The following is a 12,741-nucleotide window of genomic DNA, read 5'->3' on the forward strand; positions in this document are numbered from 1 at the left end:
GGGTGACAGAGCACTGGCACAGGCTGCCCAGGGAGGTTGTGGAGTCCCCTTCTCTGGAGATTTTCAAAACCCGCCTGGATGCAGTCCTGAGTAATGTGCTCTGGGCAATCCTGCTTTAGCAGGGAAGTTGGACTAGATGATCTCTAGAGGTCCTTTCCAACTCTGAAAACTCCATGATTCCGTGATTATTATTACTGTTATGTTCCTTTGCTGTTATTGTTCTGTTAAACTGTCTTTATCTCAATGTATGAGGTTTTTTCTCCCTTCCCTTACTTTCCTCCCTGTTCTCCCTACCCTTCTGCTGGGGAGGAGAAGTGAGCAAGTGGCTGCGTGGTCCTAGGTGCCAGCTGGGGTTAAACCATGACAACCAGGGATATTTTTTTTTTTTTTTTTAATTCGTGATGGGGGATTCAGCATGGGGGGGTGGGGGGGTGGTGTTGTCAGAAGTCTTTTCTCCTTTGTTTATGTGATTTCATTTCATCAGGTATTCACAGCTAGTCTTTCCTCTTATTTCAGCAATAATAACACTAAATTTAATTGTACTAGAGACAGGCAAGAACTCTCTTCTGAATTAAGAACACCTGTATACACATATGCACTCTTTACATATAAGAAGGATTTATCCATTTGTGTAAAAAACATTACCTCAGGTCGTGTAAAAGATACTCAGAAATGCCATTATAGAGTCCTTATTCTCAGGTAGTATAAATTTATGCAACTTCATTTGAAGCATGGTGGCACCAGTTTGTATCAGCTTAGAAGCAGTTTGATTTTTATCTGAAACACAGAAACTTACTTGTTTTGGAAAGAAACCAGGAGATAGTTCAGAGGTTTAATTTAACTGTGAGGAACAATCTGACATTGCCAATGAAGAGATCGGGTGTGGGATTTGAATATGCTGGAGTGCAAGTCAAAAGTTTTCTGCTGACTTCAGGGCATTTCACCAAAAAAATAGCAGTAGGCAACTGCATCTTTAGGTATCTGTATGTACTATTTTCCAGTTTTCTAAGTTTGCTCCTAAAATTATTACCAATATTACTTTCCAGCAGTAAGCTATTTTAACTACAGTTATATCCTGTGGTTTTGTAAACTAATGCACTTGAGTGGTATGGTAGGCCAGCTTGAAATATTACTGATTTAGGATTTTTGGCTAATCCTGTTTTGCCCTGGCACATAAATTGCAGTTGTTGTGATTGAGTGGTACTTGTTGGAGATGTATTTTAAGGGAAACACATTACAGGTTTTGGGATACTTTTACTCTCTGTATTTGGATTTTGATCCCTCTTGTATATGTTCATATTTAAGATATTTCCCCCTCCACCCCTTTGTTCTTGTATCCTTGACATTTTTATAACCCTGCATTTATTTTACCAACTGCTGAAATCCCTAATGTGTAGAGAAGTTTCCACTTTACAACTTTGACCCTTCCTCGTTCCCTGGCTGCTCTTTTCCAATGCTACATGTCCTTGACCTTTTAAAAAAAATAAATAAATGTTTTAATGTATTTGTGACATGGCCTAGATTTCCTGTACAAGGTAAATGAAGTGCCATATCCCGAGAAAAAAATCACTGCTTAGATAAATATTTAAAAGTTTACATTTCCCACTTTATACAGCAACTTTGTGTATATTCATTATGGTAGCTTCTAGAAGTGGTAGTTTTCTCAAATTAACTAGTCTGTTACAAAGTTGCATTTTTTAGCATTTAATATTTTTTTTTGTTGTTGTTTTAGAGTAAGTTGTGTTTTGGTTGGTCCTTTAATATAGATTTCCCCTTATTTTTTCAGATACTTAAAGCTTCAAAAGAAAAGTCCCTACATCAGGAGGACCAGCCCTAACCATACGCTACAAAAGGGGAGCAGATGGTTGAAATAGATCTTATGATGTAATTACCAAGCAGTTCAGGGTTTGGGAAACGAACACTAAGATATTGTAAATGGGTTGTAGCCAGCTGTCATTTTAGTAAGCTTTTTTAACACTTGGATGTTTAATTTACATTCCTGTCTGTTTCTTTTTTTTTTTTTTTTTGGTCAAGTTTAGTGAATTCATTATTCTTCTTCTGTGTTTGTGACAGAGTTGCAACTTTGAGCTGCATTTCATATGTGCTGTTCAAGCAATTGTTAATATTCTATTTATAACGTAGCAGCAAGTACATTTTTTTCAGATTTTAATATATATCTTTTGTTGTGGATTCATACAGTATGTACAGAGCAGTTTGGTCAAATGAAACATATAATACTATGAATTTTTAAATGTTTTATAACTGCTGATATAGCATACAGCCTAACTGCATTTTATTCAAAACACTAATGAGGCACACACTATGCTGTGAAGTTTGACTTGTATCTCTTTGCACTGATGTTATGTCAACAGTTACACTACATGAATTTCAGGTGATTTTTAAAATAGTCTAACAAGATACGCAATGTGTATGTTTTAATTCATACTAGTAAAAGGGCAGATTACTAAATTGCTTTTTTTGGAAACCCTTTATGTATGAATTAGAACTCTTTATTTATGTACATTTGATTTTTAAAGCAAAAATGTCTTGAAACTACATAATAGCCTGGCAGGGAGTCAGTGCAGATTGCAACAAAACTGAGTTGCGGTCATCAGGTTGAGTTCGGTAGCATTCTTCTAGCTTACCTACCAATATAATGATCTCAAAGCTGGATTTAGCAAGCTTTATATTCAGTGAATTATTTAAAAAGTCAAATTTGCATAAATATTTGACTTGTAAATTTTATTTAAAAAAAAGCTCTGGAAATTCAACCTTAAGAAAAATAGGGTGGCAAAATTTAAGACCTATAATCCTAAATGCTCTTGTAAATGGTACGACTGAAATTTGGACTATGAGTGATTTAGAATTTTAATATAACAGGTGTACTTTTTACCTGTTCTGTGCTGCTGTTCCACAATTATGAAGACATATTTTATTCTTTGGCGTTTTGCATGTGTTCCTTTTTGGCTCAGGAATAATTGCTGTGATTTTTAGGAAATTGCCAAGCCTGATATAGGAGTTTAGCAGAAATAAAATAATATAAATTTTTAGGAAGAAAAATCAATTTGGTAACCATAACAGTGGTTGCCTTTTGGCTGACAGGGAGATTTTAAATTTTTGTAACACTGTTTTGAAGTCAGGTTTTTAGTTGCTTACATTTATAGTGAAAGGGGCATCGTATATGCTTTTTGTTTGGGATTTCAGTAAGACTCCACATAAGTGAGTGTTACATCTGATCAACAAACACAGAAGATGTCCCACACTGATCTCTTAGACTTTTCAGGAAAGCAATAATACTCTTAGACTGTGATGTGGTTTGGGATGGGATATTCTAGTAAAATTACCTGTGATTGTGAATTGCAGAGCAATAATTTTTACAAAGCCATATTTTGTGAGGAAGCTTGGAAATAATTTTAGACTGGTGAATGGAGGACTTTTTATATAACAGTGGCAGCCTATTTGTAGAATTATGGGACTGTGAGAGTGTATCATGCTGTGATCAAATTTTAAGTATTTTGTAACTGGGTATGTGATTTTACGTGCTTCATGTTTACAAAAATATGCCAAGCTGAGCAAGGTCAAGAAGATTATTAAAAAAATGTATATTTAATCTGTTTTAATGTTTGGCTGCAATAAAACACAGAAGAATATCTTTGTCTTTCTAGTGTCATTGTTTTTTCCAAAATGTGGTAGATAATAACGATGGGGATAAATATTTGCCTCAGCCACTAGTTAACATTATTGTTTTTCAAAGTAAAAATTTTAAGTGTTTAAAAATATATATGAAAGTATGACCTACAAGGGGGACGAAATATGGCAAGTGGAAATAATTTTTATTTCTGGGTGGTATTATGTGAAGGAAGTGGGCATTAGATTAAGATCTGTGACTTCTATAATTGTGGTGCGTTTCTTCTTTTGGAGTATTAGCTATTCTGCAACCAGTTTGGCCCGAATTTTCCTCATGATACATAATTTCTATTTGTAACTTGAAATGGGTGAGATATTGCTCTTTAACGAACGCGAATGTGTGTAGGAAGTATGATATCTAGCTTTTCTAGAGAAATATCCTAGGTTATGGTCCATAGTTTGAATCAGGAGTCTAGCAAGGGTGTCGTGTCTGCACAGTTCTCTGTTTGAAAACAAAAATATTCCTTTAGCTTTTCAGTTTTCAAACATCTCCATATTTTTATGATGAAATAATGTTGAATAAAGAACTGTAGCTTAAGAAAGAATGAAAGATTACGTCTATCTTTATATTTTCACATTGCTACGTTGCTTCTTGCTATATCTCAGCAAATCTATGAAATCTTGGATTCGGTTGCTTTTTTGGAAGTCGTAGGAAGAAATACCAATAAAGAAAGCAAAATTTAAATAAGTAGGATAATAAAGTTTTATTTTAATATGGAAAATTTGCTACAATTTTAAGTGACTTTTTCACATCCTTAGTAATTGAAAAGTATCATATCATGACACTATTCTTTCTGAGAAGTAAGGAAGATGACTAAGATTGGATATAGGAAAGATACTCAAAAATGTCATGTTTTCACTGAATATCATTGTGTAATATTACATGTTTCAAAAATGATGTATATGTAACTAATCGTATTGTACATTTGTAGTGTTGGTTGGGATTCATGTGAAAAGTCTGCAAGGTCTGAAATACGTTTTAGTTGTGACAACTGAATGTCACATGCATTCACAAATATTTAGACATATTGTAATATGAAAAATAAATGTATTCATAATTGTAGAAACCTTCCTGGGAATATCTGATTCATACATTACACAGTGGTAGAGGTCCTAGCCTGTAGAGATTGGTTAAAGCAGTTTTGTCTATGTTTTTGGTCTAGATTTGTTTTGCTGGAAACAGAAATTGAGTAAAGGATGGGAATAGTTTGAAGACCTAAGAAAATTTTTCCCTTTGAGCTACGATTGGTTTAAGTGGATGACAAAATAGTCTCAAGATTTACTGTCATATCCCTGTCTTTGAGACAGCACATTTTTAAACTTTTGTCAGAAATAGCATAATTAAAACCATTTGCACCATTGAAGTAAGCTAGGGATCCGTGTGGAGGGAATGAAGCAATCAATATGTGCTGAATATGATGCTGAAGTGAATTCTTAGTTAAGTATGGTGAGAGCTGGGAGAGACAAGATCTTCGGAGCTAACAAGATCAAGTTGCGATGAATTTCAAAAGCAGCTACCTAGAAGGAGAAGCTGGAATATTTAAAGATTATTGGAGAGGCTTTGGTGAAATCAGGGAAAATGGGTGGCTAAGCAGGGTGCTGTATCCTGTAATGAATTGTTCCTATGCTTTGAGTTGGTAAAAATATTAGCAATATTAGTATATAAGCTCTTCTGTGTCTCACCTGGAGCTGCAATATTGCTCTTTTTAAAATACAGTATTTCTGGTGACATACTGGTGGACATAACCATTTATTTATTGTGTGGTATGTGCAAAAAAATGAAAACAAGAAAAGCAGTCTATTAGGAAATACTGAACAACGCTTTCATTAATATACTGTTATAGTAATAATATTCCTTCTCCAAGTTATCCCATAGTATGTAACTGACTCTATAGATCTTTTTGTCATTTCTTGCAATTTAATTGACAATCTGGATTTTATGATGTAATTGAAGAGGTGAATGACTTTCAGTGTGACCATATTTATTTAATTTACCATATCATAATGAAGTTAATACTCATTCTGCCTTTCATTGTGCTGAATATGAAAATCAGTGTCATACTGCCTGCATGTTCAGTAGTAGCAGTTGTCAGCTTGTAGTAAAGGGTGAAATTAGAATGTGAAATAGTTTGATTTCATGTGTGTGCATAACCCAATTTCTCTATGAAAAAAAATGTTTTTTAGCATTTTTACACAGTGTATTTTATTCACAATGTAATGCTTCTGAGCAGTCAGTTAAAAAAAACCGTGAAGACTGAGTATTCTGTCAAGATGTCTCTAATTGACTTGGAAATTAAAGAAAATGTTTTTCCTATATATAAGAATACGTCAAAATTAGAAAGTGTATCTTAGAGAGGAAAATAACTGTAACTAAAAAGCCAACCGACCTCTCTTTTTAGTATTCTCTATTAAGTTTATTGGGAGGAAATATTGGAAGCTTATTGGGATGAAATTGAAACAGAATGATAATGTTAGAATTGTGAGGCAAGGTGCTTTAAATGTCACAGAGTAGGCCAAGATCAAAAAATGTTTAGAGAGGAGAAAAAGAGGAGAGGACAAGCTTGTCTCTGTACGTACCACCTTCACGATATATGCGTACATGATTTTGGTACAGTATGCAGTCTGGTTTTTGCTACAGACTCTCTTGTGCTCATTTAACATTTACCTGTGCATTCAGATGTTTACAAAACACCTGGGTTAAAGTATCTTAAATGTTGAAGTAAGACTAAAGCCTCCAGGTGCCCAAGTCACTTCTGAAAATGAGACCTAGCTTCCCAATTGATTTTCATTTTTTTACGTTTTAATCAACTATATACATTAAGGTACTGTTCCCAAGAGTTTATAATCAGTGAACAATTTTTTTCTTGCAAAATACCTTGCATTGTAAGTGTCCTTCACTAAAAGCTACCAAATATCTAAAGGGGAAAGCTGCTGAAATATTTTGTGACAGAAGCAATTATCTGCAGAGAAAGACCTTTTGTGTAACTATTGTTCAGAGAGCGATGGTTAATTTAGAAAACAAAAATGAAACAAAAAAGTCCTGTTGGCCCAATTGTATTTTGAGTAGAAACTGTGATTTTATTGTATCTCTTTCTTATCATAAACTGTTAACATAAATTTATTTCATTGACATTATATTTTTAATATTCTAGGGAAAAGTGAAAAAGAAACTGAACAAGACAAAACAGAAAAAGGTAAGTGTGAAAGTAACATTCCGTTCTTCTGAAATTCAGAAGTGTGCTTTCTGGGAGGACTGATTTAAGTCAGATTAAACAGTAGTGAAGTGTAGCTCCTGTACATCTCATGTGGATAAACTGGAGTTGAATAAACATCCAGAGCGCGGCTGCTCTTGTAAGTAAACTCACAGTCATTTCCAAAGCTGACATCGATGTATTCCCCTCTTACGTGGTCACAGGCTGCTGTTAAAAACTTCTGCTCTTTCAGGAGTAAAATACGCAGTGTTGTACTCTTAGTTTAGGACTCCGGAGGTCACAGCTTCACCAGGCTCCTCCGATGTCCATGGACGAGAGGAAACCTGGGCTGCCCGGCCCCAAAAGCCGGGTTCGGCACTGCCCGCTGTGCTAAGCTTGGGGAGACAAGTGGCACAAAAATTGGTCCTTGTCAACTCTGTGTTTACCCAGTAAGGGTTTCTGTCCGGCTTAGTTTAGGTACGAACATGCAGAGGGAGATTTGGTGGGAAAGAAATGAGGTTTTGCTAAGAGCACTATGAATCTGTTCTCCTTACGCTGACATTGGTTCTGACCCCTTGCGTTCCCTGTCACTGCATGAAGCTTGCACAACCTCCTTCGTTGGGATCAAGGTTTGTCTCTGACCCTAGTTACGTCGCTGCAGCTGGCAATATACAAAAACCTCAGGGCCTGTACCTGCATCCTTTTTACTTAGGTATGGCCTACAGGGTAGTGCCTGCCATGAGTAGGCATCACGACTTTTAGGTGGAGGAAAAGGGATTCACTGACTCTGCTGGTGTCCACTGCTCCTTTTTCATTCTCTGTTCCCATTTTTCTGTGTATCTGTTATTTTATATTTGAGTACTTAGCAATGCTACTTTTATGATCTTTTGGTAAGGTTTATTGGCTTTGGTTTTGTATGTTTGTATTTTAAATATAAGTTTCTAGAACTGTCAAACTTTAAACATCTTATTTAAGTATTAAATACGTCAAATGTAAGCATTATATTTAAAAAGTAAATATACCATTAGCCAGTTTACTTGGAAAGCAAGGCAATTATATCCATATTTCCATTGAGAAAGGGACTGATTTGGCAGGAAATACCTTACTGCACTGGGCTTACATACTTGATAGCAGAAAAAAAAATGACCATTAGGTGCTAGTTTTATTGACCTGTTAGAACAGTAGACTAAAATGACATACAATACCTATCCAGTATGCGTAAAAAGCATTCATAGCTAAAAATACTAGCTTGTGTAAGAAAATGAAAATGTACAGACTTACTATTAAACGTTATTAATCAGAACTTGTAAGAGAACTTTGACTTGAAAGTATGGCAAGGGGAAGCCACTTTCCTTTTGCACCCGAGGTGTCGTGTGTTTTTGTTTCTTTTTAAACACCAAGCAACTAAATAAATGCTTCTGCTGAGTCCTGCTCTTGCAGATTACAGGATTTCTGTAAGTTGGGAAAAAGGCTGGTTTTGTTTTCCAGGTTAAGTTGATAAAATTTTGCATCCTACAGGGAAAGACAACCCTCTTTTTTTTTTTTTTATTATATTTGTTTCTATTGAACTGGTGGTGTGGTTTTCATACAAGTTGAATTTTGTTCAACTGTTTAAGTTTTCGTAGTTTGAATGTTTATGTTTTCACTTTCAATGAAAGTGTCTAGCTGTAGATAGCCTAGTCATAGAAAGTGTATTTAAAAAAAAAACCTGTACTGTGGCTGTTTGGTATATGTAGAAAACTCAGAAATCTAAGGAGTTGGGAATTTGAAAATTCATGTTTGTCTTGGTTTTAGGGATTACTTATGATTCTGACAGTGCAAAGATGTATATGCAAGACTGCATTTCGTTTTAGATATTTGGATACAAGCTCAGAAAATCCTTCTTTGCAGAAACTGTTTAGAGCTTTGAGTGGATCTTGCAACGTTAACATTTTTCACTGCTGCAGTCTTCATAGTACTTTGTTAGCAAAATGTCTTACAAAAATTCGTTAAATTTCAGTTTTTAATAATATTTCATTGTTTATTAAAAGTCTCACTGAAACTTCTTCTGTATTATCAGAAACTCCTCTGTAAGCTCCTCTAAGAAAACAAAAACTAAACTCGTTTGTAGTGTACTATTACTTGAAGGGTTTTTTTGTTATATTTAACGGAGAGAGATTTTTTTGTCTTCTCCGTAAGAAGATGATCAGACTTTATATTTAAACAACTAATTTAAATGGGATGGATGTTTCAGGTGAATCTGAGAAATAATTCTTTAAAATTTTTCACAGATAGTACAATCCAGGTCATATACACTACATCTGTAAGACGTCTTTCCGTATGAGGTGGTTTTAGTTGTTTTTGATCACATAGGCTAACAAAATTTAAATTTAAGTAAGGAATGTCATTTTTCTACTTTGCCTTACATTGAATATTCATTTATATTAGTGAAGAATGGATATAAAAACTGGAACAGTCTTTTTCTGCAATGAACGTGTTTGTTTCATACGCTGAACATCAGCATAGGTAATTACAATAATCATTTTCACTTTTGAAAACTGATAAAACATGAAAGTGAAAATGAATGCTATTTCGTTGGAGTGCTCAGTTGTGTTGCATCAGGGACAGGAGTGTACATAAGCCAGGCTTAGGACAATGCTGTTCCACAAGTGACTCTACAAGTGTCATTCCAATACCAGGGTCAACATTCACCTTGGTTTACTCCAGATATTTACCTTTGAACGGGATATGTAGGATTCCACTATTCCCATGAGGTGGGTTGTTCCCTAAAGTCCATTGAGAACCTTAACCAGAGGTCCCTTGGCTATAGAAGGAGCTTACATGCTTAGCTCACCGCCAGCATTGTCGCCTGAAGGGTATACATACTACCTATTGATTTATTTACATATTTAATTGTAGCCTACATCAAATATGAGTTGTGGGTTGAATGACCAATGTTGTACTTCACAGAAGTGTAGTTCTCAAAGTCCAAAACTGCTGTGTAACACCATGCCGAACTAAATGTATAGGACATTAGAATATTAGTGTGTATTTTTCTACAGAAAGTCAATGAAGACATTGATTTCTGGTCTTGTCAAAAGGTTGCTCGATTTTAGCCTTTGAATGAAGCCAAATGACTTCATGATGAAAGGGAGAGGTGAATGATGGAAATACATGCCAAAAATAAAGTTATTCTGGAATTGTTTCTTATGATCAACGTCTAACCAACCAACAGTAATTTCAGACAGAAAACCCTGTAGAATACTTTTTACTGCAAGGGAAATTGTTCTGGAATAACTGCAGCTGAAGATTTATTATAGTCATTAGATTCCACAGCTTTATTAGTCCCCAAAATACCTCAGTTTTTATTGTCTGATAGCTTCCCCAGATAAGTTGATTATAGACCTTTTGCCTGTTTTACCAATACAGTTTAGAAAGATCTTTTAATTATTGTAGTGCTACTGGCTTTAAATTGTCTAGATGCAGTTACTTGTTTTTATACCTTCTAAGTTATCATTTATAGAAGCCCATAAAACAAGTAGATCACTTATGCTGTTTGTATCTCGCCTAATGAGCTTCCCAAACAACAGGACAATGACAAGAGTTTTTAATCATCATCAAATTCTCATTCAAGTGCCCACCGAGAGACAGCACAATTTCAAAAACTAATTTGGGTAATGATATGGGTCCAGTATGAGGGTGGAAGACAATTACTTGAGGAAATTTTTAATTCCAGGTAAAAGTAGTTGGTCTGCTAATATATGTGTATATTTTTCAGCCCATAACTGAAACTGAAACTTGGACTGGGAAGGTTGGAGTATATTTGAGGGGGGAATTAGTAAAACAAAAGATCGTAAAATTCCTTTGAAAACTTCTACAGACCATGATTCTCAGTATCTGCTTAGAATTGTTTTTTAAAGTGCCCATCCACAAGTTGCCAAGAACATTATTACTGAATTTGTATCCCAGCAAGTAGAGGACAGTGTTTAGAAAGAAAAGAAAGCCTGTAGGCCCTTTGGAAAGGAGGAGCTGGAAGCCATTTTGCAGCAGGAGAACTACGATGCAGTTGCCATCATGGAAACATGGTTGGATGACTCGCACAACTGGAGTGCTGCAATGGATGGCTGTAAACTCTTCAGAAGGGATAGGCAAGGAAGGAGAGGCTGTGGAGTAGCCATGTATGTTAGGGAGTTTTTTGATTGTCTAGAGCTTAGTGATGGTGACAAGAGGGTTGAGTGTTTATTGGTAAGGATCGGTGGAAGGCCAACAAGGCAGATATCGTAGTGGGAGTCTGTTACAGACTACCCAAACAGGATGAAGATTCAGATGAAATATTTTATAAGCAGCTGGGAGAAATCTCAGCTGCTTCAGCAGCTCAGGGGGACTTCAGCTTAGCAGATGTCTGCTGGAAATACATTACAGAGAGGGACGGTGCCCCACTGGACCTGTTGTTTCTGAACAAAGGACTGGTGGGTGATGTGACCCAGTTTGGTGTCAGCTGCAAACATATTGAGGGTGCGCTCAATCCCCATGTCCAGATCACTGATAAAGATGTTAAAGAGAACAGGCCCCAGTACTGAGCCCTGGGGAACACCATTTGTGACAGGCCACCAACTGGATTTAACTCCATTCACCACCACTCTTTGGGCCTGGCCATCTCACGAGCTTTTTCCCCAGCAAAGTGTACACCCATCCAAGCCATGAGCAACCAGGGTAGGAGGGTAGGAAGGCTCTCCAGAGGGATCTGGACAGGCTGAATCGATGGGACAAGGCCAACTGTATGAGGTTCAGCAAGGCCAGATGCTGAGTTCTGCACTTGGATCACAACAACCTCATGCAGTGTGACAGGCTTGAGGAACAGTGGCTGGAAAGCTGCTCAGTGGAAAAGGACCTGGGGGTATTGGTCAACAGCCGGCTGAATATGAGCCAGCAGTGTGCCCAGGTGGCCAAGAAGGCCAACAGCATCCTGGCCTGTATCAGGAACGGTGTAGTGAGCAGGACTAGGAAAGTGCCCGTCCCCCTGTACTCAGCACTGGTGAGGCTGCACCTCGAATATTGTATTCAGTTTTGGGCCCCTCACTGCAAGTAAGACATTGAGGTACTAGAGCGTGTCCAAAGAAGGGCAATGAAGCTGGTGAGGGGTCTAGGGCACAAGTCTTTAAGAGGAACGCTGAGGGAACTGGGATTGTTTAGTCTGGAGGAAATGAGGCTGAGGGGAGACCTTATCACTCTCTACAACAACCTGAAAGGAGGTTGTAGTAAGGTGGAGCTTGGTCTCTTCTGCCAAGTAACAAGGGATAGGACCGGAGGAAATGGCCTCAAGTTGCACCAGGGGAGGTTTAGATTGAATATTAGGAAAAAATTTTTCCCTAAAAATGTTGTCAAGCATTAGACCAGGCTGCCCAGGGAAGTGGTTGAGTCCCCAACCCTGGAGGTATTTAAAAGATGTGTAGATGTGGTGATTAGGGACATGGGTTAGTCGTGGACTTCGCAGTTCTAGGTGAACAGTTGGACTCAATGATCTTAAGAGTCTTTTCCAACCTAAACGATTCTATGATTCTATGAAGTTACTTCCTTAAGATTTTGACATTTTAAGATGGAGAACTGGCAGGAGGAGCCTTCACTGCCAATGACTATGAGACTGCGTCACATGGGGAGGTTTCTATTTCAGATTTGGTTTAGAGTTGGCACCACCTACTTGTCTGTTTTTGTCAATGTGGGAGAGAAGTAAGGAGGCATCATTATATAGTTATAACTATGAAGATTATAGCTTTTATATAAACTTTATTTAAAACTTTAAAATAAAGCTTTTCCACTAGTGGTAGGCACAACATACAGTCAGTGCAACAGGATTGTTCCAGTGTAGTTTTCAATTCAAAAACTA

The 12,741-nt window shown here is 36.8% G+C and overlaps 1 protein-coding gene across 1 annotated transcript in view; it reads left to right on the forward strand.

Moving 5' to 3' along the window:
- ASPH (aspartate beta-hydroxylase) overlaps window positions 1-12,741 on the forward strand; it is a 102,809-nt gene that overhangs the window by 44,515 nt on the left and 45,553 nt on the right. The window contains exon 16 of the mRNA XM_009889784.1: window positions 6,840-6,881. Coding sequence (XP_009888086.1) covers window positions 6,840-6,881 — 42 coding nt within the window. The remainder of the gene's footprint in view (window positions 1-6,839; window positions 6,882-12,741) is intronic.

The sequence above is a fragment of the Charadrius vociferus genome, unplaced genomic scaffold (assembly GCF_000708025.1).
Source record: "Charadrius vociferus isolate BGI_N301 unplaced genomic scaffold, ASM70802v2 scaffold167, whole genome shotgun sequence".
NCBI lineage: Eukaryota > Metazoa > Chordata > Aves > Charadriiformes > Charadriidae > Charadrius > Charadrius vociferus.